Source organism: Pempheris klunzingeri, chromosome 5, assembly GCF_042242105.1.
Source record: "Pempheris klunzingeri isolate RE-2024b chromosome 5, fPemKlu1.hap1, whole genome shotgun sequence".
In the NCBI taxonomy this organism is placed as follows: domain Eukaryota; kingdom Metazoa; phylum Chordata; class Actinopteri; order Acropomatiformes; family Pempheridae; genus Pempheris; species Pempheris klunzingeri.
This window is the reverse complement of record NC_092016.1, coordinates 27,333,269-27,359,046: the sequence shown is the minus strand read 5'-3', so window position 1 is coordinate 27,359,046 and position 25,778 is coordinate 27,333,269. Positions and strand designations below refer to the sequence as shown.

The window sequence follows — 25,778 nt, the reverse complement described above, 5'->3', positions numbered from 1 at the left end:
TTTATTATGCTCTATTTCTTCCCTTCAACTTAGTTTTTTAGTTTGGTGTCAAAGAGCAGCCAGCCAGCCAGCCTGGGGGTCAGAGCTGGGCCTAAGTGCTCTGGAGGAGGTGTCTTCAGTTCAGTAGGATAATAACGAAAGACAAGCCTGCTGCAGGCCGGGACACATAGTCTAGAGTGGGATCTACACCCTGTGTTCATATGTTGGCTGTGCTTGGACTAGATTAGACAAGACTGGTTTATCTGGCATCAGAGATATGACATACAGTATATTGCAGTTTGATTATATATTGATGGCATCTGAGACTAAGCAAAGTAAAAAAATCTAAACTAGAACATTTGTGCCAGGGTAGTGCATATCCCAGGAGTGCAGATGTTGTGAATGATGAATGATTGAAGCCCACTGTAACATTACACATGGTACATGGAGGCAGCAAACTTTCCAACATGTTTACTGACTCCACAGCATCAGCCTCAGTGATCTGACTGATGGGAGCGAGCCTGCGATCTGGGACTTTAGCCAGCCATCTTCAAAAACTGATTTTCCAAACTGGCATGTGGAAAATTTGATTTTAAAAGGCCAGAGATGCCAACTCCTAAAATTAGCTCATCATCAATCCATGAATCAGCATCAGCTGTGTGTAACTGTATCTGGCTAGAACTGTCCATAACACAGAGAGCCTGCTGAGATACCACACGAACAAGACTTGATAGCTCAGAAACCATTGGTGATATCACAGTTCTTCTGTGAACATCAGAGGAGTTTGTTGAAGATGTAGAGGGGTAATTTGGGTGTAATAGAATTAAAATGACTGACATATCACAGTTTAAAAAGTCCCACATTTATTCGTTTGACCAAATTTACAAGTTTACGTGAGAGTGGATGAGACAGTTGAAGGATCTTTTGCTGCTTTGAGGCTGAAAATTCACAAACCGTGAATCTGTTTGATTCCATAGTAACATGTCTTTGACCGACACAAATGTTTCTACGTTTTGATGTATAAATGATGTATGTAGACTGAAAACTGTGGCAGTGTGAGCAAGTTTAATAGGAGAAACTTCTCTGCACTCTGACCATTCCAACCCACACACACTAATGGAGAAAATTCTTACGTTTTGCACTATCTTTAGCGATTGCCTGAAAACAGTTCCGACCAATCTCTGTGAAAGGACACAGCACAACCAGCAGAGGCAGCAGCAGGACTGCAGTGCTGTCTAGAAGGGAGGCAGGGTACCATGCAGACGTTCCACACCCGTGGTTCTTAACTTTTATGGCTTGGAGTAACAGTGGTTTCTAACATGCAAACGACGAACAATGTCTTTAAAACAACATGAAAAGATCATTACTGCTGTAAAGTTAATGTTTGGACTGGCAGCTTTAACATGAGATATATTTTTGGGATGAGGTGGTTGTGGCAGGAGAATTCAGAACTAACTTCAAATAAATAAATAAAATATATATATGGTCTTAGTGACTTTCCTCCTCTGTCCTCTGTCCTCTGTCCTCTGTCCTCCCCCACTGCTGAAAAGTTGAACTGCCTGATGGTGTGAGTGCACTTTGATGCAGTGCTAGACTTCCACCACTGGATGGCGCTATTTCCCCGCAGTATGAAAGCTGCGGTAAAAACCTCCAGACTACAATCACTTCATGTCATGTTGTGGTGAAAAGGAAGGGTCATCTTCAAAGATCTGTTCCTCTCTCTAAGTAATCAGTTTGCAGACAGTTGTGGTTATTCTGTGAAACCTTCTTTGTCAAGTTGCCATGATAAGGGTGAAGAAAAAACTACTAGTACTAAACTACTTCTCATCTCTCCTTTATCTTCTTGTTTTAATTCATCTCTCTGGTCAGTCTCTCCTCTTTATTCTCATTTCTTCATTCTCCTTCTTCTTCTCTCTCTCTCTCTCTTTCCCCATCTCTTTCCTCTCCCTGCTCACCCTCTTTTCTTCTTTGCCCACTTTCCCTCCTTTTTCATCTTTGCCTTCTCTTCGGTTTTGGGGGGAGCTCCTGAAAAGACAGCAGATAATTCAGTGTTTTCTCTCCTAAAGCCTAAATCTGAAACAACCCATCCAGCAAACTGATATTCAAGTCAAAAGATCAGCTGATGTGGCTTATCTGAAGCTCCAACTTTAGCTGGCTCCTGAGCTTCATCCCCTCGTCAGTCTTGCCTCTCCTTGAGGGAGAGCCTCTCTGCTCTGTTTCTACAGCTCCTCTTGTTCTGTTTCAGTGCCACTGTGATGTGATGTGGTTGTTCTGTCGCATGTCTTTTCTAATGTGCTGTTGTGTTTTCTGGATTTGGGTTTTTGAATTTTGAGTTTCTATTCCTTTATATATCAACGCGGACCCCTACAGAAGCCCCCCCCCCCCTCTGAGCCTGGGTCTGTTCCAGGTTTCTTCCTGTTAAAGGGGAGTTCTTCCTCCACTGTTTCCTAATCTAATATCTGATGCTGCTCATGTGGGGATTCTTGAATCCTTAATGTTGAATTCCTGAATCGTTGGGTCTCTCTCTAATTAAAGAGTTCGGTGTAGACCTGCTCTTTATGGAAAGAGTCTGGAGATAATGCTGTTGTGAATTGGCGTTCTATAAATAAAGATTGATTGATTGATTGATTGATTGATTGATTGATTGATTGATTGATTGATTGATTGATTGATTGATTGATTGATTGATATATGTTTTTGTTCAGTGCTTTGCACCTCAGGCTCCTGTAGATTTGGGCCAAGAGTGCACCACCAGGCTAGTTAGCATTATCCATAACATTGTCCATAGTTACCACCCACTTACTTCAAAGTAAGTAAATAAGTGAGTAAAGCTTTATTTATGTAGCACTTTTTAAAAGATACAGTTACATGGTGCATAGTGCAGACTGAACAGACCGTGGGACAGTGGTGGAGGTCTACAGGAAGGCCTGCCGATACAGAGGTTTTTTTGAACAGTCTAAAGATTGTGCATTTCTGATGAACTGAGAGAGATGCTTCCGGTGCATTGGGTCTAAACCAGCAAAGGCACGTTCACCTTTTGTCTTCCCATCCCGTCCTGCTTTAAGACCACAACCATCGTCCCCCTTCCCAAGAAGAGCCCACCCGCCTGCCTGAACAATTACAGGCCGGTAGCACTCGCTCCAATCATCATGAAGTGTTTTGACAGAGTGGTGCTGGCCCACATTGGGAGCAGCATACCGGCCCCCCTGGACCCCCTGCAGAATGCCTACTGGCCCAACAGGTCCTCCTCAGCCACCATCACTGCTGCCCTCCATTATTCCCTCTCCTACCTGGACAATAAAGACTCCTACATCAGGATGCTCCTTGTTGACTACAGCTCCACTTTCATCCCCCACAAACTCACCTACAAACTGCACCCCACCCTCTGTGACTGGCTCTTAGACCTTCTGACTGGCAGGCCCCAGTTGGTCAGGATTGGTAACAGGACTTCAGCCAGCATCACCACAAACACTTGGCACTCCACAGGTCAAAAGTCATGCACTGATCAAAGTAGTAGTAGATTTGATATTTGAGGAAAAGGGCCAAAGTGGAGAAGTGAAAACCATGTGACAGTGGAAGTTAGCACACAAGCAGTCAGTGGTGGGTATCTGCAGAGAATCAATGTAGACAAATAAAGTCAATAAAGTTTCAGACAGCTGTTCTCAGTAATTAGAATGACACAAATCCTCAATGTGTAAACTGGTCTGTGGTGTATGTCAGCAGTTAAGACCATCACAAATAAGACAGGAGACAAGTTTGTCATTTAAACACATTTAATGTAGGTTGCTAAACAGTGATAATATAAGGAGTATACATTTAATATATGTAGCATTTCAGATTATAGACTTTCTCTGGATAAGAACATTTCATCTGCACTCTAAAATGATAACTTCTGTGTCTGCAGCTTCACGTTTCATTTCTATAATAAAACATCTGAAGGGCTTTAGGAAAAACAACATGCATCTAGAATTCATTTGTTTCTTTTTTCAAAAATAGAACTGACTCCATCATCACAAACTGAAGGACTCTCTTTGGCTAGCTTTCACATATTTCCTTCTGCTCTCATGAAAAGTAGAACTGACACGACATCGTCTCACCACCAAGAGCTTGAGCATTCAGTAAAAATGCTCCTGCTTCAGATAGAGCTCAGTGCAGACTGCTGACGTGAGGCCTGTGGATTATCCTGAGTATCAGTAACTGCGATGGTGTTTCTGGAGAGACCGTTGAGTTTTTTAAAGCTTTACAAATGACAAAATACATTCCATTCACTGTGTTTTGAGATGGCGGCAGAAGTGAGAAAGGTGAAAACCTCACGACCTCATCTGGGTCACCATGTTGTTAGTGCTCTGGGGCTCAGGGAGGTGGGGGGGGGCGACCTCAGCTGGTTGGTGTTTGTAGTTTGTGTTTTTCAAATTGCATGATATCGTTTCATGATGTGACTGTTTGACCATCAGTGAGTCCTTTTAAACATGCTGCTAATAAAGGCCCGCTGAAAGAAAAGCCCTGGACCACAAAAACACCTTTGGAAAGTGTGTGTGTGTGGGGGGGGGGGGGGGGGGGGGGGCACAGTGTACAGCATGTGTGTGGAGTTGACTGAAAATTAAAAGAGGAACTGCACATACACTGAGAGCTCAGACACACTGAAAACATGAAGTGGAACTAATAATAGATCTGGTTAAAGTCAGCATAGCGAGTGGTGAGCAGCAAGAAATCACCAGAAACAAAACCAACACTGCTTTCACATTAAATCTACGTGTCTTTTTCTCTAAAAAGTATTTAAAGGACCATACTGACGCTTAGTTCATATTCATTTCATATTATGTCATTATAATATGAAATTCATAGAAGTGGAAGTGGTTGCAGATGCTGCAGCTTATTCATGTTTGTCAAAAGTGATGCGAGTCATGCGGTGACAGGATTGTAAGCGGGGATTGCTTTGAAAAGCGTGTGTGTGTACAAGAACACGCCAACATATGAGGCAATCAAAGCATCTGTACTGATGAGGGGCTTTGATCATTTTTAAAATCTAGCCAAGTCCAGGCGGTGCAGATACTGATGTCACCAAGAGTTGTAGACGTGCGTGTGGGACCAATTTTAGACGTCAACATGAAACCAGCCTTGAATGAATTTCAGTGCACTGACATGAATCAAACATAAGGGAGGAAGGAAAGTCATCTACACACTAATGGTACTCTTTGGAAAACATTGGTGATTTGTAGTTGACAGGCTAGCACACATAAAAGCTGTGATATGGTCCTTTAAACTGCCTTCCATGTACTCTGCAAATCCCAACTTTTCCTCACCTCACCTCCCATCAGAAGAAGTAAAAAGGAACAGGTTGGACATTTGAAACTGCTGTTTCTGGCTTCACGCTTCTGTGCTTACGAAGGCTGATTTTCACTGTCTGAATCAGCTGTCTCGTCTGGCTGGAGCAAAGGATTGTGGACCAGTTTATGCAGATCATCTGGAGTAATCTCTCTCATCTTCCCGTCCATGCTGAGTTGCATGGGCTGGATCAAATTGGTTCTGCGGGGAGAAATTGTTCAAATGTAATTATGTGTGGATATATGGGTGGCAGCATTGATTATTGAGCAAACTGGCAACCATTAAATGCCTCTCGTCTACTTTGTCTTTGTAATTTTCAGTTATCATAAATAGGGAAATTCCCAATATACTAATTTTCATAAATGCAGTAAATCACATCTTCAATTATATTGTTGAATACAGCCGTTATTATGATGAATAGAATTATCTGAAGGTTGGAATGAATTAAAAATGGCAGCAGAACGTTGTGTTTATCACATGTAGTGGCGTGCTGCATGTGTGCATGTGTGTGTTGCGTGCGTCTTGCTTGACAAACCTTGACAGTTTGTCAAACATGCTGACGAGCTTCATGGCTTCATATTCTTTCTGCTCCTCTGTCATTCCCTCCATGGGATTGGGCTGCTCCTCTTCTACAACTCCTGTTATTGGGTTTATACTGAGAGAGAACAGCAGCATTTTAAAATGAAGAAACTGATTATTAATTATTAGAAGAGTAATGGATTGACATTGACACTTATCACAGATCTAAATAACTTAATTCTGGCCCTTGGAAACTGCACTCGGCTGTAACAATCTCCCCTCACGTCCATTGAGCAGCTGTTCTGGAGCCTTTGATCATATCACATGATCTTCATCAGGTCATGACTGAAACCTGAAACTCAACTTTTAAGCCAGTGTGGAGGAGACATCCTATAATGAAGGAAAAAAATAGAATTGGGCAGACGCCATCCGCTGATGAAGATCATGATGATCTTATGATCAAAAGCTCCAGAGCATCTATTAAATGGATGTTAAATTGGGATGGTTCCATCATTCCAAATCATCTGTTTCATTTCGTGTTATCCCTGCTGCTGTCCACCAGCTGTGTCAGCACTGTAACCTGACTGGCTCAGCATGTGACTGGAGAGGAAAAGGACCGTTCATCCTTCAGTGGTTTGGTCCGTAAGGCACAGAGGTCTGTTGGACTACCACTGAGGTGGCTGGCAAAGGCAGGGGCGTTTGTATGCCTACGTCCGGCTGTGAAAACTGGCTGTAGGGACATGGAGCATCACTGAGAGCTAGTGCAGGAGGCAGAGCGGTACAACATGCAGGGGACGGGGGACTCCTCTGCTTGGTGGAGAACATTCATGTGGGCAACAATAGATACAAGATACTTTATTGACATCCATCTAATGTCAATTCATTTCTGAAAAACGTGCAGTGAAACACACCATCAGGCACAGAGTTAATGTGAAATAGTTTTGTGGTGGTACTGACTGGGCCTTGGCCTCTTTGTACTCCTCTGTCTCAGAGTCTTCATCGTCAGAGTAGATCCCAGAGTCTCTGCCCCCTCTAAGCAGTCCTCTGGCTGCCAGCAGACCTGCAGCGTTGCCATATCCAGTGTACTTAATGAACCTTGAAACTGGACACAGAACATATCGCTCTTAATATGTCACTAACTGCACTAATTGAAAGACACCGATATGCTAACGTCAACAACACCAAGCCTTTGGTTGGAACTATAACCTTATCCAATTCAAATCCTTACATCAGCCGTCATGAAGTGATAGTTCAAGCTGTACTACCTACTAATACAAACTACATTTAAAGTAATGCCAGATGTCTTAGCAGTTCTTGCAGTTACTAAAAGCTCCATGTAGATTGTATTTACTTCTCTAAGGGAGATTTTAAAATGACCTCTGTAACACTGACCATCTTGACTGATTATGTTTACATCATTCCATGATTGACTGACTATGCGATAAGACCTAAGACCCATTCCACAGGATTAAAATCACCGATGGTCAGATAGCCATGGGCTTAAAGTCAGTCATTCAAAAACCAACAGGAATTATCGAAATCAATAAACAGAGATTTTCTCTCACCGCTTTCCTTGCAAAGAACAAAGAGGAATTCAGCAGCACGGTCCTTGACATCAGTGTCAATATGTGTCATAAGACGGACTAGTTTGTTCCTCAGAGCACTGCCCACCTCTGGCCTATTCGTCACATCACGCAGTGGGGGCAGCACCTACAACACACACACACACACTTATACATGAATACACAAGCCATCAAAACATGAACAGTATTCATAATTCAACTCATCATCATGGAGTCCCTTTGCCCCAGGCCAGCACTGACCTTTGACCTGAGGAACTTCCTGGTCTCTCTGTGGATGCGGGCACTCTCTGTCAGCAAGTTCAGTGATGGGAGAAGGGTCTCCTTCAATTTATGTCCCTGGGAGACAGAGAAGCGACCTTTTAGAATTTGGTGATAAATACAACATATCACTGGACTGCAAGAGCACATCAGTGAGTTTCATCGGCTTCCTCCCACCGTCCAAAGACATGCAGTATGATCGGTGGAAGCCGGGATTGGCTCCAGCCCCCCCACGACCCTTAAGGATAAGCGGTTTAGATAATGGATGGATGGTTTGGTCTATAAAACAGAGAAAATGGTGCCCATCACAATATCTTATCTTATTATCTCAATATTTGATTGAGATAGGACAAATAGGACATCATCAAATGTCCTGTTTGGTCTGACTAATAGTCTTAAACATCAAAATATTCAATATATATTCAATATATTATAATTTTCACATTTGAGAGCCTGGAACAATAATTTTAGAATTATTGCTTGAAAAATAAGTTAGCCTGATTAATCAACTAATCTTTGCAGCTCTAAATGAAGACAACTTTATTTAAAAATATGCACCATGTGAGCACAATAGTAAAGAAAAAGTAAAGGTCTTAAATATAAATTCTGAGCTTGCAAAGAGTACATAAAACCTCTTTTTACATGTGGACATTTTAGCTAGCAACTTGTAGCAACCTGATGCCATCCTATGTTAGAATCATATGGACACCATTTAGCATGCAGCTCCAGTAGGGACATGGATTAGTTTATGCTGAGGATAGAAAACACTGTAGTTTTCCTGGCTGTGTTCATGGTTTGTTTCCTGAATCCGGTCAGAAAATAAGTAGAAGCATATGTCTGTCTTTTAACTGAACAAGTACCATGTCAGTATTATTCTAGCACATTAAAAGCCATTGCTTAGTGTGACTCAGGTTATTATTGACACCTTTTCACTCATTACTCTAGTACTGAAGGAATCCACATACACCTAGAGTCTTGTCTCACCCGATCAAGTCTTTTCTCCATGAATTCCAACAGCATGTTGACAGCATCCATGTTGACCCCCATGTACTCGATGGAGCCTTGTTGCACCTTGGGCATCAGCAGTACATCCAAACAGGGCAGAGGGAGGTTACCTAGCAAGTTAACAGTGTGGCTGAGAAAAAGAGAGGGTGTTAGGAAGAGCAATGACTCTGTGAATCAAGTGATCAATGAAGAGAAAACAGACATACATAGACTTAGTACTGGTAAAGTAGGAGTGGTCATACCTGTAGAACTCCTCAGTCCGTTCCTCTCCGTCTGCATGGCTCATTAGACAGTGTCTAAGTATGGCGCCCAAATGTCTGTACTCTGCTGCCTCTTCCTTCACACAGACAGCACACACACATTGTTCAAATGCTTCATCATTGTAAATGTCCTGACATACCATGAAAAGAAAACTGACCGACTAACAACAACAGCAAATGTTTGCTGCATTGAAGAACACATCTTCCATAGAAGAAGATGTATGTTGGTATGTTCAGCACAACACAACAAGATCATTAGAATGCTGATTTCATGGAATACATCTAATTAGACTAACAAGAATGGAAAGTAACTGATCACAAGTGCTCCTGTTACCGGGACTTATTTTCTTCTGTCGGTCACTCAGCTCCTTTGGACCACCAGGTTTTTACTCAGCAACAAGTGGATGGATTTCCATGAATTTTGGTAAAAGCTACAGCACCAACAAGTTTTCATCTATCCAGTGAAATATCTCAAAATGTAGCTGATGTAGAAAATCCCCCTCAAGATGAATTGTAATAACTTTAATGGTCCTCTGACTTTTCCTTCAGTGCCATCATCAGGTCAGAGTCTCACTTTGTCCCATACTTTTGTCCTACCACCAAAACATGCAGCACAGTCTGGTGAGACGTAACATAAAAATGTTTCTATATTAGCACATTAACTCGGATGGTGAACTTCATCGATGTTAGCCTATGGGCAGCTGAGGGAAGGCCTCACAGAGCTGCTAACGTGGCTGGAGACAGGCTGCACACTGGCTACATCTTGTAACAACTACTGTCTGTAAATCACATCCAGTGTGCGTCACACAGACAGAAGAACTAGTCATGGTACAAACTCCAGGAGCACTTCCTGAGAACTGATGCACTGAGGGCTGAAATAAGACAGTGGCGTTTCCTCATGTGTGATGAGCAAATAAAAAAAATGGATGCAGGTGTTTTTAAAATCTGTAATTCTGGTTTAACATACAATGGATTTTGGATGATGCGTCATATTGATTGACTTTTGACAACAGAAATCACAATTTATTTGTACTGTGTAATATCCTTCAATACCTCATCAACCTTGCGTCTGGTTGTGTCAAATGTGATATTGAACAGTATTTTCAGTATTTCCATGGCTAGTTCTGTCTGCTGCCGGCTCAGTGGGGGCAGTTCTGTCGGTGCGACGCCCTCGAACCCTTCCCTAGCCGTCTCCAATGTATCCGGCCAACACAGACCCAGTGTTGCTTCCAACTGGTTGCCTAGAACATACACAGGACAGGGAGTTATCAATTTATGCTTCTTAAAGGGTAGCATCTGTGCTTTTAAACCTGGATCCCATTTTGCTATATTTTGGTGTGTTGAACTGGTCCAGTAGATCGCCTCAAACAGCAGCTGAGAAACAGGTTCCAGTGGCTGCAACTCTAATCATAGAGAACATCCACTAAAAGAGCTTGTTTGATCCACTGACAGGCTCAGAGTGTTATTCTAAGTGTGTGACAGCATCATGGAAAGGATCCCTACAGAGAGAGACCTGGAAGATCCTTTTGGTTTCACAAACTCTCTGCACACACACCAGACTACACTGACTCATTGACTGATTGTTTTGTACACACTAGTCATTTCAAACCCAAAATATATAATAATGCAGAAGTTACCCTTTATTTTACATTCGCGCCTTCTGTAAATGAAACTATTTTTCAGGTGTTTTATATATTCTTCATGGGTTGTTGGACTTCACAATGTCCCAGGTGTTACACACATGGATGACCTGGAAGGTGAGTTGCTCCTCAGCATTGGTTACCTTGGAGACTAGTAAGCCAGAGAGCTGGCGTTGGTTTCCCAGGTTAGTAGTTACACAGGCCACACAGGAAATCAGTTACCTAGCAGACTGACGCCATGAAGCTCCTGAGCCAGCTGGGCCCTGACGTCCACTCTCAGGGCAGTCAGCAGGAAGGTCAGGCGCAAGTCAAAGAAACGCACCTGGACAGAGACAGCGGACACATTGGAGATTTACTCACTCTCTATCTGCTTTTTGGCTGGACATGGAACCTCTAGTCTTCTTTGGTATGAACTACAATATATTTGTTGTACAGAGCATCTGTAAAATGTTTGGGTGTTTCTTGTCTTACAGTAAGTCATAAATATGCTGACTGTATTTTTTAGGCAAAGCTGCTTTGAGTTGAGGCAGCATTAAACATGCATGTTTTATTTTGTATAACAAGGGAAAGGGTTTGTAAAAAAACACATTTGTGTCCTTTAAAGTAAAGTATTGAAAAGTCCTAAACATTCTGTTCATATTTAACTCATTTGCAATAATGAAATGATGAATTGATCAATCAATCAATCAATCTTCATTTATATAGCACCAATTCATAACAGTGTTATCTCAAGACTCTTTCCATAAAGAGCAGGTCTAGAACAAACTCTTTAATTAGAGAGAGACCCAACGATTCAGGAATTCAACATTAAGGATTCAAGAATCCCCACATGAGCAGCATCAGTTATTATATTAGGAAACAGTGGAGGAAGAACTCCCCTTTAACAGGAAGAAACCTCGAAGGGGGGGGCTTTCTGTCGGGGTCCGTGTTGGGTGAAGGTTGGACAGAGAGAGAGAGAGAGAGAGAGAGAGAGAGAGAGAGAGAACAAACAGCAACCAAAATAATAACAGCAACTATAGTGCTGACAATAGGAATGTGACTAATAATTAGCAATATGGTAATGCTAAATGGAATGGTAAAGGTATACAGTGGATATAAAAAGTCTCCACAGCCCTGTTAAAATACCAGGTTTCTGTGATGTAAAAAAAAGAAACCAAGATAAATCATTTCAGAACTTTTTCCACCTTTAATGTGTCCCATAACCTGTACAGCTCAACTGAAAAACAAACTGAAATCTTTTAGGGGGGGGAAGTAAAAATAAAAAACTAAACTAATGTGGTTGCATAAGTGTGCACAGCCTCTTATAACTGGGGATGTGGCTGTGTTCAGAATGAACCAATCACATTCAGAATCATGTTAATAGGACTCAGTACACACCTGCCATCATTTAAAGTGCCTCTGATTAACCCCAAATACAGTTCAGCTCTTCTAGTAGCTTTTTCTCACATTTTCTTAGTTGTATCTTACAGCAAAAGCCACGGTGTTCAAAGGTATCAGTCAGGAGAAGGTTACAAAAGACTTTCCAAGGCATTAGATATACCATGGAACACAGTGAAGACAGTCATCATCAAGTGGAGAAAATATGGCGCAACAGTGACATCACCAAGAACTGGACGTCCCTCCAAAATTGATGAAAAGACGAGAAGAAAACTGGTGAGGGAGGCTGCCAAGAGGCCTTCAGCAACATTAAAGGAGCTGCAGGAATTCCTGGCAAGTACTGGCTGCGTAGTACAAGTGACAACAACCTCCCTTAGTCTTCATATGTCTGGGCTGTGGGGTAGGGTGGCAAGACGGAAGCCTTTTCTTACAAAGAAAAACATCCAAGCCTGGCTACATTTAGCAGAAACACATTTGAAGTCTCCCAAAAGCATGTGGGGAAATGTGTTCTGGTGTGATGAAACCAGGGTTGAACTTTTTGGCCATAATTCCAAAAGGTGTGTTTGGCACTAAAACAACAGTGCACATGACCAAAAGAACACCACACCCACAGTGAAGCATGGTGGAGGCAGCATCAGGCTTTGGGGCTGTTGTTCTTCAGCTGGAACTGGGGCCTTAGTCAAGGTGGAGGGAATCATGAACGGTTCCAAATACCAGTCAGTGTCGGCACAAAACCTTCAGGCTTCTGCTAGAAAGCTGAAGACGAAGAGGAACGACAACGACCCAACGCATACATCAACAAAAGAACGGCTTCACCAGGAGAAGATGAAAGTTTTGGACCGGCCCAGCCAGAAACTCTGTGGGGTGACCTGAAGAGGGCTGAGCTCAGGAGATGCCCTCCCAGTCTGACACACTTGGAGCGTTTGTGCAAAGAGGAATGGGCAAATATTGCCAAGTCAAGATGTGCCATGCTGATAGACTCCTACCCAAAAAGACTGAGTGCTGGAATAAAATCAACAAAGTATTAGTTTAAGGGTGTACATATTTATGCAACCACATTATTTTAGTTTTTTATTTTTACTCCCCCCCTAAAAGATTTCAGTTTGTTTTTCAGTTGAGTTGTACAGGTTCTAGGTCACATTAAAGGTAGAAAAAGTTCTGAGATAATTTATCTTGGTATCAAAAACCTGGCATTCTAACAGGGCTGTGTAGACTTTTCCTATCCACTGTAGATGCTGAATTTATTGCAGTGTCAAAGCTGTAGCCTCATGACAGGGGAACACAGACAGGTATATGGGTGTCTGATTAAAACTGGAATTAATTCATAAATGCATTCATGGACAATTTGGAGGTTTCAAACCACCTGACTGTGACAGGAAATCAAGGGGAATAGTGGCAAAACATTCAAACAGGAAATCAACACACCATCATCTATGACTTTTGCTTTGAGGCTCCACTGCCATCTCATCTCCCAAAGATAAATCCGTGTTTCAACTCTCACTACTCATTTGACTCCACATTAAAACATACAACTGACATCCATACCTCATAGTTCCAGGTGGAATCACGACACTGTTTCAGCCTCTCTGCCACACCATTTATCAGCTGCAGATCTGCTGCGACCACCTGCCATCCATCCATCCAAAGGTTCATTTTCTAAATTAGCACCAACCAAATTAAACAGCATAATCTGTCTAATCTGTAAATGTAGGTGTAAAACGATAGACAAGCAGACTGACCTGCCCTGCCTCATTGTGTAGCAGGATGTTACAGATGGACTTGAGAGCCTCAACAATCACTTCCTGGTCAGGATTTTCTGAATGACGGGAGGCTTCCTTCACCACCTCACTGGATACTTCTGCTGCCTCTCCTCCATCACCCTCCACTAGGAAGAAAAAGGCAAAGTCAAGTAGCACATTCAAACTACGCTGACTGCTGTTATTGTAAAAGGTTCATGTGGAGAAATTGAGCTGCTAATACACTAGTAACTACTAACAGCCAAGCAGCAAATAAAAAGACTAAAAGACATGAATGGATAATTCCAATTTAATGCATCATACCTATTTTTGTACTTCCATCCATCATTTTAACAGTAATTATAACATTGTACTTGTATAACATTAGTACATTGTATTGTCCTTTGCCACCCCCCTATCTATCTATCTATATATATTTTATTTGGGGTCAAAGTGAAGCTGAGGACCTGAGATGTTGCTAGTAGCTCCTCACTGTGTGAGCTGTGATGGATGTTTGGGTGATAATTTTACTGTCCACCATTGTTTTCTCTTCCAGATATGTTTGTCTAAGCTGAAGGTTTTTCATTTTGTCAGATCACGAATGCTTCAAGCTTCTTTTTAGTGTTTACTCTGAGCATTAAAAATGTTCCTATGACAAAATGTTTGGGTAAAAAAGCTCTGTTGTTTATCTCGTGCTGAATCCATGAAACACAATTTGATTAAAGATAGTGCCATTGAAAAGCTTCATGGGCGAAACAACAGAGGAGGAGCACCAGGACAGAAAGTATGGGAAAACCTTGGAGGAAAGAGTTCACGGGAATTACCTTGGCCCTCCCCCAGCTGCCTGTGGGCAGGTGTGACAGTATTGGTCACAGTGAACCCGGCGTAGTGGGCCAGAGTGGACATGGCAGAGCGGCTGATGAAGGGATCCAGGCAGTGTTTATCTCTGGATAGGATTCGAACCGTCTCTAGACAGGCCAGCAGACAGGAAGGCTGCAACTCCCTGTTGAGGAAACCAAGCACCAACTCCCCCAGACGCTGCGTCACACAACAAATAGATCAGATGTTAGACCAACCGTATGTTTATGGAAACAAAGAATGGCCATGAAAGATTTTACGTACTACCAAATCCTTCATGCTTTCACTTTAAATACTATACATGTGTTTGTATGATGTGTATGTAAGGAGTTTTACTTTACTTTAAATACTGTATGTGGTGTGAATGCCTGTGACAAACAGCTTGGATTTGTCCACACGCTGGGGCGGTGTGATTAGGGATTCCTTTGAGGCTTGAATATCCTCAGTCTGCAGTACCTTAACCATACCACTTCAAGCAAGCAGGTTTTTTTCACTTGACTCAAGTTGTTAGAGCTACATTAATCTCATTGTCCAACTTCAAATGAGATTTTGAATGGGTGTTTGAATCTTCTGAACTTGTGAACCCTAAACAATATTTATTGGAAGATTTTGATATTTCTCAACTTGAAACTGACTTATGGGCATCCATAACCCATCCATATACTGTACATTCCACTCAGGTTCATTTAATAACAGAAATGTGAGGTTGATTATATGTATCATTCATCTCAGCAAAATAAATGAAATAATTGTACCTGCGGCTGTAATTCATGGTGTGATTTTGGGAGATAATGAACTCCAAATGAACCAGGTCACAGTTCAGACTCCTCAGTATATTTTAAAGGCTACTTTTAATGGTACATCTGACTGCACATATTGCTGCTATACTGCCAAATCAATGAGAAGGAGAACAGCAGCTCCATACATTTGCTCCCACTGTTCAGTCCACAAAAGTATGCATGTTTGGTGCATGTTTAGTGTGTTCTAATGTTTCAATTGTGTTTTAATAATCCAGAGGAGAAAGTAATGAAAATCAAATCCTAATAACAACAGCTATTATTCTGTGATGACCAATGTGCTGACATTAAAATACCCTGTGGGCCCACGTGAAATCTGACATCATGCATGATTCTTCTCTGTTTAAGAGTCGTCGTCCTCCTCCTCTGCAGGATCAGTGCGCTCACAGAGTTATACAATAGAAAGAAAGCTGGACTGAAGCTGCTTGCAGGCTTTCTGTTTTTGAAAGTGCAGTGGTGACCCTGTCAGTCAAAGTATCTTCTGACTGAGGTAGTGATCACACGCAGGCAGCTAAAACTAGCACTGACAAATGTGTCTGCTTAGCTGTGTTGCATAATACCTTCCTGCTGCCTGTGTGCACTTGTATGCTCAGTGTGTGCACGTCGATTAGATAATGAAGGCACACAGCAGCAAATAAGCTGCAAGTGAACTAAACATAACCCTGATTAACTTACCGTTCTTTTTAGCCTCTAGACTCCAGCAGCATTTCTTCAACTGAACTGAACAAAAACTTAACATGGGTAAAATTGTAAAGCTGTTGCTTTGCTATCCTGTTTGGGACTGCGTGATGCTTCCTGTTAAGAAGTGTTGGGAAGTGACGGTGCACTGCTCTTTATCTGAGGTGGGAGATTATCCCAGCATGCATTTGCCAAACCAACCACACAGTCCTCATCCCTAAAGTCTTTTCTCAAACGGATTCATTCATTATTCTGAAGTTGTAAAATGGTTTATTGGGCGTACGGATACACTGGTGCACTTTCAGCTCGGTTTTCTTTTACTATCAAAAGCAGTAACAGATGTGATTAAAGTGTTTAATACTTCACAATGTTATTGTATTTGTATAAATAATTCTATATACATGCATAAATACATATACAGGAAAAAAAGGGCTGGAGCCTCAGAGATCCAGGGGAGAAGTGGGAGGGAGAGCCCAGCTGGACCGTCAGGGGTGTGAGAGAGAGTTAGTATCCCCCCCCCCGGTCTGTCTGTATGATCATGTGATTTTTGACTTCTGGAATGGACTGTACATTTCTCTGCCCTTACCCTTCAGTAAAGCCACTGTGTTGACTGTCTGGGGTCTTCTGAACTGTGACATGCATATCTTTAAGAGAAACTCATGTGAACTGTAGAGGAGACTTTGCATTGACACAAAGAATGTGTGACAGTCAGTGCGTTCAATAGCAGTGTTGGACATACCTCTCTGTCCTGCTGCTCTTCCTTGCTGAATGTAAAGCACTGGTTCATCTGAAGGAAGGAAAAGCGACAGCATAATCTTTTGTTTCGACATGTAAAATCATTCATCATTACAATGAACTGCAAAGCTCTTGTGACTGAGCACATAATGGCCTTTCTCTGTCAGGAGCAAAAAGCCATGTGGATGGTTGGTTGTACATTGTCTGATTTTGACACTGGACGCTGCAATTCACATTCCTCCTCCTAACAAAAGCCAGCATTAGCTTAGATGTGTTATCACCTTATACCATTTTATGGTATAAGGTGACGTTTGACACACACACCCAAAAAATATCTGAAAAATATCAGTCTGTGTATCTGCTTAACGCTCCCCTCTGTTCAGAGCTGGTGTCTGTACAGTGGGTTTATCAGAGCGTGTTCACTGAAAGCAGCTGCCTGCTGACCAGCTGAACAAACCAAAACAATGAGCAGAGGAGGTTTACAAAGCTCTGCAGAGTGGGGGGCAACTGTATGTATTTAAGTTAGTTTTGCAGATAATTCTCTGTATTAATGCATTCTTGAAGTAAGGGATCATACCTGGGGATGGCTGTGGCTCAGACGTAGAGTAGGTTAGATCTGCGGTCCTGCAGGACCCCAAGTAGCTCCTCAAGCATAGTTTCAGTGTTGAATGTGTGTGAAGGATTAGCTCGGGAGTAATTAGCAACCAATCTGTGTGTGAATGGTGTGTGAATCAGTGACTGTAACATAAAAGTGCATTGATGTAACTTAATGTTACTGCAAACATTTTCTAATGTAATGCTAATCTATTACCTTCAAATCAAATGTATTAGACAGCTCGTTAAATCTGTCAAATGTTCATTTCATTTATCTATTTTCCAGCGATCTCAGTTGTGGTTCACTTTGCTGGCTAAGAACATAAGGATTTCAGTCAGTAAGCATGTCAGTAGCTAGCTGTAGTTTGATAGAACCATGACAGAATAACAGGTTCTCAGAGTTTAACCCATTGTTAAAGAAAGAGAGAGAGAGGAATAGTTATCAAGCCCACCTTCTGCAACGCTATATGACTTATAGACTAACATACATAACTTTGACCCTCCTCTTAAGTATAATAATGATAACAGTCTTTACAAAATGCTCCAGTAATACATAATGATCGTTTTTAATCTCATACAATAGTTTTGTGTTTTTGGATACAGTGACAGAACTCATTGAGTGACTGACCTCTTCACCTCTGATGCCCGTTCCATGGGGATGACAAATAGCTGTCATGGCTGAGGAGGTTTTCCACTACAGAACCAACCCAAAGCTACACTATGACAATGTAGGAGAGTGCTTCGCCACTCAAGTGAGAGACAGTCTTCTCATGCAATAATGATATTGAGAATATTTAAAAGTTATATCGTGAAAAAATAAATCATGTGGAAGTTTGGAAAGAACAGTATTTAGTTAAATAAGAAAACTCAGTGTGTTCAATTGACAGCAGTTCAGAACAACTTCATTTCTCTGTGTTGTTAACCTGTAATGACAACCTATCTATAAAATAAATGTAGATAACTCTGACTGCAATATATGTCCTCTTCCTCCCCAGTTATGTGACAGTGTGGTTGCATGCTTTCGAATTCTGGTCCAACTGCCAGTAAGTTGTGGGAGTTCTGCCAGTAGGCCTGCTGGATGTTCACTTAGTGGTTACTGTCACTGCTATCACTGACAGAACAGACATCATCTCTGTTTGGGCCCAGATCACATTCTCATCTGCTTTGACTTTTAGTTTCTTCTTTCCAATGTTCTACTCTTCTCTACATGTATTTATATGTGTGTGCTTAATTCTGCTCTAGCTGGACATTGTACAAAAGTTCTTATTTCCTGTCAGGGCCCTGGTCTGTCAGAACGTTTCTACAATGTCCACCTGTAGTTTGTGTTCAGTAGGAGACAGAAGAGCAATGTCTCTCTATCTGGGAGGGAGGGGCCAGGATCCAACTCAACAGCAACTTCATTCATATACACATTAAATAAAGGTGATGCCATTTGACAACCCAGATGAACCCCTTCTCTCTGAGTGAAGAATGCACTTTGTCACCAATTTTAACAGCAAACCTATTTCGAACATTGACCATCAGATGTTCAGATCAGCAGCTTATATGAAATAAGCCTGGCAATTTCTGTTATTTGTGTTTCTAGGCAATATCAGGATGGGAAGGTGTTCATGAGGCTGAGCCAGGAGTTTCCTGATAAGTTGTGAAACCGGGAAAGAAAGATAGCTGTCAACCTCAAGAATAGAGGGTAGATCTACATTCTGCTACACATATAATCAAAACAGTTATTTCAATGGAATTACAAACACTACTAAACGTACGAAGTACTAAAAGTTAATCCAAACCTTCCAGCTGGTCGGACTCCAGAATTCAAAGTGTCAATGCTATAAATAGAGATGTTAGTGCAGCATCAACCATTTACAGGTACGCATTTGATGTGTGACTTTGATGTAAAGATTGTTTCACACAAAGGAGTTTCATGCATTTATACCATCGCGTTCTTGTAAAGAAAATGTAACACACAGCAGGCCGAAAGAACCAGAGGAGGCTAACACACAAGAGAAGTGAGCAGACTGAGGAAGGTGTATAACAGAGACCGTGCAGATTATACGACAGAGCCTTCTGCAACACTAAGCTCCTCATCTCTGAGAGCTCTGTAGCAGGATTTGACTGAGCTGTAGGAGACTCTATTTGTGTATCAGAGAATTTAATCCTATTGCCTTCGAGATCAACTCCCACACAGCTAAAGTCTGTGCAGCTGAGAGAACCATGCAGCAGCGCTCACCTGGGGCTGGTAGGCAGCATGTGTGTGCAAGTGGCACGTTACACAAATAAAAATACACCCACTTTGAGACTCTTTGAGGGCACTTTTTTCATAAACTCAATGACAGAATGCAGATTGCAGTCAAATGTGCCCTGCCTGGTGCATCAGGGGCATGCCAAATGCACTTTGGTCATTCTGTGGCCAGGCACGCCAGGTGCACCTGTAGCGCACTTGGAGATGGGGTGGGATCAGACAGAATACATTATGATACATTATATGTGGGCATGTGGCTGTGACAATCATGACCAATGACATTCACCTCTCTCATCCCCTTTAAACATCCCTATCATGACATCTGACAGTGTGTGTGTGTGTGTGTGTGTATACACACATACTTTGATCCACTGACTATTTCCGAATTTGTTCATATCGTCCACTTTAAAACGCTCAATTTATAACAAAAAATGATTGCTTAAGTTTGATAATCCAATATAGAAGTTTGATGTAACAAAAAGTATAGCTTTACTTGAATTCATACAATTAGCTGGCCTTTTTCCTCTAGTATACTCTGCTGCTCTACTCTGTTCCAGGTTTCTTCCTGTTAAAGGGGAGTTTTTCCTGCCACTGTTGCTCAATCTAATATCTGATGCTGCTCATGTGGGGATTCTTGAATCCTTAATGTTGAATTCCTGAATCGTTGGGTCTCTCTCTAATTAAAGAGTTTGGTCCAGACCTGCTCTTTATGGAAAGAGTCTTGAGATAACACTGTTGTGAATTGGCGCTCTATAAATAAAGATTGATTGATATTTTTTTGAACTGTTCATCCATTCACACACATAAGCCACGCTGCCTAGGCAGTATGCATAACTTTGGTTTCCCCACTGTACCTGCTGAGCAAGAGCCACCCCCACCCAGCTAACGCTACAACTCTGATTTCAGTGTCTCCTTTCTAGTAACTGCCAACCAAGCTAATGAATGATATTGTATTTAGACAGGCCACATAGCAAGCCAATGTACATTTTCCTGAGTAGTGGACACCAGTAGTGACAGTTACAGGTAATGTATTAATGGTAAAAGCTAAAATGTAGCTTATATGTAACACAACAACATACTTTATTCATCGCCATGGGGAAATTCAGGCTATTGTAGTTGAACTACCACAGAGGTATTTTTCGAGCATTTTCCAGGTGTGTACAATGTCTGTCACATCAGTAGTGTCACAACTGTGCAAAATGCAGACAGGAAACTTCACAAATGTGTAGTTGAGATCACAATGACGGCAGGGTTCAGAGATGGGCTCATGGCTCAGTAGTAACATGATACATGTAACATAGTATGTACACATATTAACATAATAGTATGCTTAGGCATATTGAATAAATCTTGCACACACTGTGGATGCACACCAATATGGCATGGTGACTGCTGTGATCCCATCACAAGATGGTCTCTACTATGAATTCCACTTTTTATTGGTACAAGGAATAATGGTCAGACTTATCATCAGCGTCTTGCAGTTGCCTTGCCGATTACATTGTTATCATTGCTTGAAATGATGGCTAAAACAACAAAAAGAAAATGAAGTTGTGATGAACAGTAAAAATCCTTGCATGTCTCTAGTATATGAGGTCAAATTCACAACCTAGTCCACACTGAATTCAGTTCATTGGACACACCTGTACAGTCATGTTGTGCTCAGTAAATGTTGGGGTTTGCACCTCTGGGGCAATTTGGAAATAATCGGAAATAATAAATAAAGTGTAAATAAATACAGTGTTTGTCACCATTGTCCACATCCCACTGGGTGCTAATGCTAAAGGAGCTACATGATAACATTAGCTCGCTTCAAAACAAATACCTAGAGGGCTCCCCTGTGGTTGCAGGGGCCTTTAACCAGTATGGCTCACAGACATTCTGCCCAGGTTTTACCAGCGTGTCACCATACCGACATGGGGAAACAACACACTGGTCTGTGTATACACAAACATGCGCGGTGCACACAGAGCCATCCCCCACCCCCACCTCTCCGAACACATCTCCATCACACTGGTCCCTGCCTACTGTCCCCTACTAAAATGGACTAAGCCAATACAGAGGGCCGTCACCATTAAGTGCAGACTACACCATCACAGACTACATCAGGGATGCACAATGCCCAGGGGACCCCTCTCTGCCTGATGCCCTCAACAAGTTCTATGCCCGCTTTGAGGACTCCAACACCCCTCCCAGCACCAGACTCACCCCATCACCAGGTGAAGCACCCCTCAACGTGACCTTAGCAGAGGTGAGGAGGACCCTACAGACCCCCACAAAGCTGCAGGCCCCAACAACATTCCAGGGTGGGTACTGAGGGACTGAGGGACTGTGCTCACCAGCTGTCTGAGGATATCTACAGCATCTCACTCTCACAGGTAGCTGTGCCTTAAGACTGCCACTATCATCCACATCCCCACCAGAGTTCCACAGCAACAGGCCTGAACGACTATCGGCTAGTGGCCCTCACCCCGATAACCAATAAGTGCTTCAAGAGGCTGGTCATGGCCAACATAAGTACCCCCATCAGTACACCCACAGGAAGAACCGCTCCACTGATGATGCCATCTCATCTCTTGTGTCAGCCTGTTCTTTTTGGACTCTGCCTTCAACACAATCATCCCACAGACCCTGGTGCAGAAACTATCAGCACTTGGACTGAGCTCCTCCCTTGGAAACTGGTTCCTGGACTTCCTAACCAACAGGCCGTCAAAATCCACAATATCCTCTCCTCCCCGATCACCCTTAGCACTGGCCCCCCCCCGGGGCTGTGTGCTGATCCTGTTCACCCTCCTGACATACGACTGCTATGCAAAACACCCGAGCTGCGGCTGACACAGCAGTGGTGGGAAGCATCACTAACAACGATCACTCCGAATACAGAGAGGAGGTGGAGCACCTGGACAGCTTGTGCAAAGAAAACAACCTCTGCATCAACGTGAAGAAGACCAAGCAGATGGTCATGGATTTCAGGAAGGGCAGACACACCCTCCCCTCCCCTGCACATTGGAGGAGCACTTGTGGAAGTGCTCTCCAGCTTCAGGTACCTGGACGCACACCTCACCGAGGACCTCACCTGGAGCTGCAACACTTCTTGCCTGGTCAAGAAGGCCCACCGGCACCTATACTTCCTCAGGAGGCTGAGGCACGCTGGGCTTGGTAGCTCAGTCCTGACCTGCTTCTACATATGTGTGGTGGAGAGCATCCTCTGCTCCTGCATCACTGTGTGGCAGCTGCTCTGCTGCAGAGAGGAAGGCTCTGCAGAGGGTGGTGAAGGCTTCACAGAGGATTGTGGGGAGCAGCCTACCCACCACCACAGACATTTACACCAGCAGATGCAGGAAGACGGCCGTCCCCATCATGAAGGACTCCACCCACCCTGCACATTCACTCTTCACCCCTCTCCCCTAAGGCAGGAGGCTGCGGAGAATCCAGCTCAACAGTTACATCATAAGAAATGTAGTTTTTGTGTTGTTTTTTATTCTTTACAAACAACTCTGCCTCTTCTCTTCATACTTTGGGGTATTTTAGGGTTCTTGTTGTAACCTCCTACAGTTGCACATGTGTAATTGCACACTTTTTGCACTATTCACTTTGCACAGTTTTCCTTCTAAATTGCCCTTATTGCCTTTAATTTATTTTATCTTTTTTACTATTTATAGGCATTAATTGCAGACAGCAATAAAAGAATTTCATTGTGCATGGAAACATGTTTCCCTAATGTACATATGACAATAAATACTTTGAATCTTCAATTTGAATCTACAGTCCCTTGTCCTTAATATGCTTACCTTGACTTAATTATGAATTATTGGTTGTCTGTTGCATGTAAGGATGGATGTACTGGGAGAGCTACAGATGAATTGCCCTTTGGGGATAGATAAAGTTGTCTGGAGTTTGCTGTTCTAAGAGGCAGCAGCATTTTAAAGTAAGAATAAGAAATTCTCTGTGAGAAGCATCGCGGGCACACACACACACACACACACACACTGGTAGGTGTGTGTGTTTACAATGTATTACTCGTGTTGTTGGGATCATTACTTACTTACTTACATTACATTATTATTATTTAAGAGTGATGACTTGGTTTAAGGTTTAGGATAGGCTATGGGTAGGTTAAGGTTTAAGTTTAGGCAAGTAGTGGTTATGTTTGAGTTAGAGTAAGTGATGGAAACATGACCACACACACACACACACACACACACACACACACACATGCTCAGACAAGATAAGTACGTATGTCTCAGACGTAAGTGCACATACTGTTTTTTCCAAACAGATATTTTCCATTTTCATTCCAATGATCTATATTTCTAAACACATAGGATCAAATGACTATGTGTGATGTGAAAGGTGTTGCTCATAGCGACAAACCCACAGAGAATGGTCAGCAACTCTGTCCTGTTCCCTTCAGCACAGCTCTGGGTTCGTCTCAGTGCTCTCATCAACCTTATTTCCACCAGCAGCAGGCAGCTGTTTACAGTGACAAAGTTCAGCCTACTGTACACAAGCTGCCCTGCACACAGCACACAGCAGCTGGTCAGAGCAGCTAGAGGACCAGGTATTTCCCCCAGAACAGAAGAGAGAGGGAGGAGGAGGAGGAGTTATTGGACTTACCTTCATCAGGTCCACTCATGTGTTTGCAATAACATCATTACAAGGTGATAATATGTCAGTGCTGTGTGTACAGCTTGTTCTGCTGCCCCTACGTGGCCACAGAAAACACAAAACTGGTTCAGGGTTCAAAATAAAAAGTTTAAAATCATAAGTACTCTGTTCTATCGTAAAAAAAAAAAAAAAAAACGGGGAGGAGGGGAATTGTAGAACGACAAAATTACGTCTTCATTCTTTTAATATACCAACTTTATTCTCATAACCTCAGATTAGATGTTTCACTAATACTAGTGGTCGCAGTAAGAGGACAAATGCATCCTCATCGTTATTAGATTATTATATATGATTATTATTATGTTATTCTAATAGATCATTAGAAAGTGTGGGCAGATGGAGAGCTGGATGGAGCAGACGGGGACAGGGGGACAGCGGGACAGGCAGAGCTCCGTCCCGTCCTGACGCCGCTTCACTAGATTTACCTCATGGATGTAGCTCCGGAGAGCAGCCAAGGCAGAGTCCTGCTCTCCCGTCTCCACCTGCTCCACGATGCCATTTAAATCCATTTTCATCACCGCCATTGAGCGTCTGCAGCAGCTTCCCCTGAACTCAGAGCACGACTCCGGCTCCGTGTGTGTTTGCGTCTGTTTGCGTCTCAGATTGTGTGTCCACACTGGGGTTTGTCACCACCCACGTACGACTGCATGATGTCTGAATCCCGAGCAGCCGGCGAGGAGATTAACGGGGGGGGGGGGGGGGGGGGATTTGCGCATCATGTGCTGCGTTCAGGTGTTCCAGAGAAAGAACCCCAGTGTTTGATCATATTTACATAATGCAGTTCATATTCTGGGAGGTATTTAGATTAAAGGCATGTAGCGGGTTTTCATTAATTAATCATCATTATAGTCGCAATGTAAATAATTGAGTTTTATATTATTCATGTATTTTTCTTTCATGTCAACTCGTGTAAAATGTCTTAACATCACAAGCATAACAAAAATGACGTGTTGAATGTGTTATATTCACCTAAACATTATAAAACATTTTCCAGTCTGCGTTAACCCCCACCCTGCCAACACACTTGGTAACTACAATGACTACCACTGTGCTTCCTAAGGGACCCCAAGAAGAAACTACTGTAGGAAACAACCATCAGAGCAAAGTAGAACCTGATTTCTTCTCAAAACACTATCACTAATGCAATTAATGTCATTTGGAAAAAAAAACAGTATTGTTATTTTAGGAGTTACAGCACATTTATTTTGAGTAAAACCAAAATCTATACTTTACAATAGGAAGTCTGTGTCTGCTGCCCTAACACCCTCCAAAGGATACTTTAAATAAGGACCCATGGCAAACATGGACTCAATGAATAGATCCATCTATTAATACTACAGAATAGGATACTTTTGACTGGAGTCCCCCAGAACCCCAATGCGTTGGTATTTTTTAAAGGCATGATTTAAAACAGAAACAGAAAATTATATGAAGTCATCAGGAACAAAGTGATCGACAAAGTAAATAGAATAGGACCGTCAATAGAAAAAATCTCCTGTGAGATATGACACAAAGTACCTATTGGGTGTG

At 42.4% G+C, this 25,778-nt stretch overlaps 1 protein-coding gene across 1 annotated transcript; it reads right to left on the bottom strand.

Annotated features, from left to right (window-relative positions):
* Nucleotides 1-5,360: 5,360 nt before the first annotated feature.
* ric8a (RIC8 guanine nucleotide exchange factor A) lies at nt 5,361-24,763 on the bottom strand. The gene is made up of 14 exons (XM_070831398.1): nt 24,674-24,763; nt 16,755-16,802; nt 14,507-14,720; nt 13,686-13,831; nt 13,492-13,572; nt 10,792-10,891; nt 9,983-10,170; nt 8,912-9,006; nt 8,649-8,799; nt 7,647-7,742; nt 7,389-7,533; nt 6,781-6,925; nt 5,840-5,959; nt 5,361-5,505 (listed from the first exon to the last, which is right to left on the bottom strand). Exons 1-14 carry the CDS (start codon nt 24,761-24,763, stop codon nt 5,361-5,363), a joined length of 1,764 nt encoding a protein of 587 aa, XP_070687499.1.
* Between the last annotated feature and the right edge of the window lie 1,015 nt (nt 24,764-25,778).

Coding starts and splice junctions, on each gene's coding strand:
- ric8a (XM_070831398.1), bottom strand. CDS start 24,763: ATGAAAATGGATTTAAATGGCATCGTGGAGCAGGTGGAGACGGGAGAG. Junction 7,534..7,646: donor GGAAGTTCCTCAGGTCAAAG/GTCAGTGCTGGC, acceptor TGTGTGTTGTAG/GTGCTGCCCCCACTGCGTGA. Junction 5,960..6,780: donor TACAAAGAGGCCAAGGCCCA/GTCAGTACCACC, acceptor GTTCTCTCTCAG/TATAAACCCAATAACAGGAG.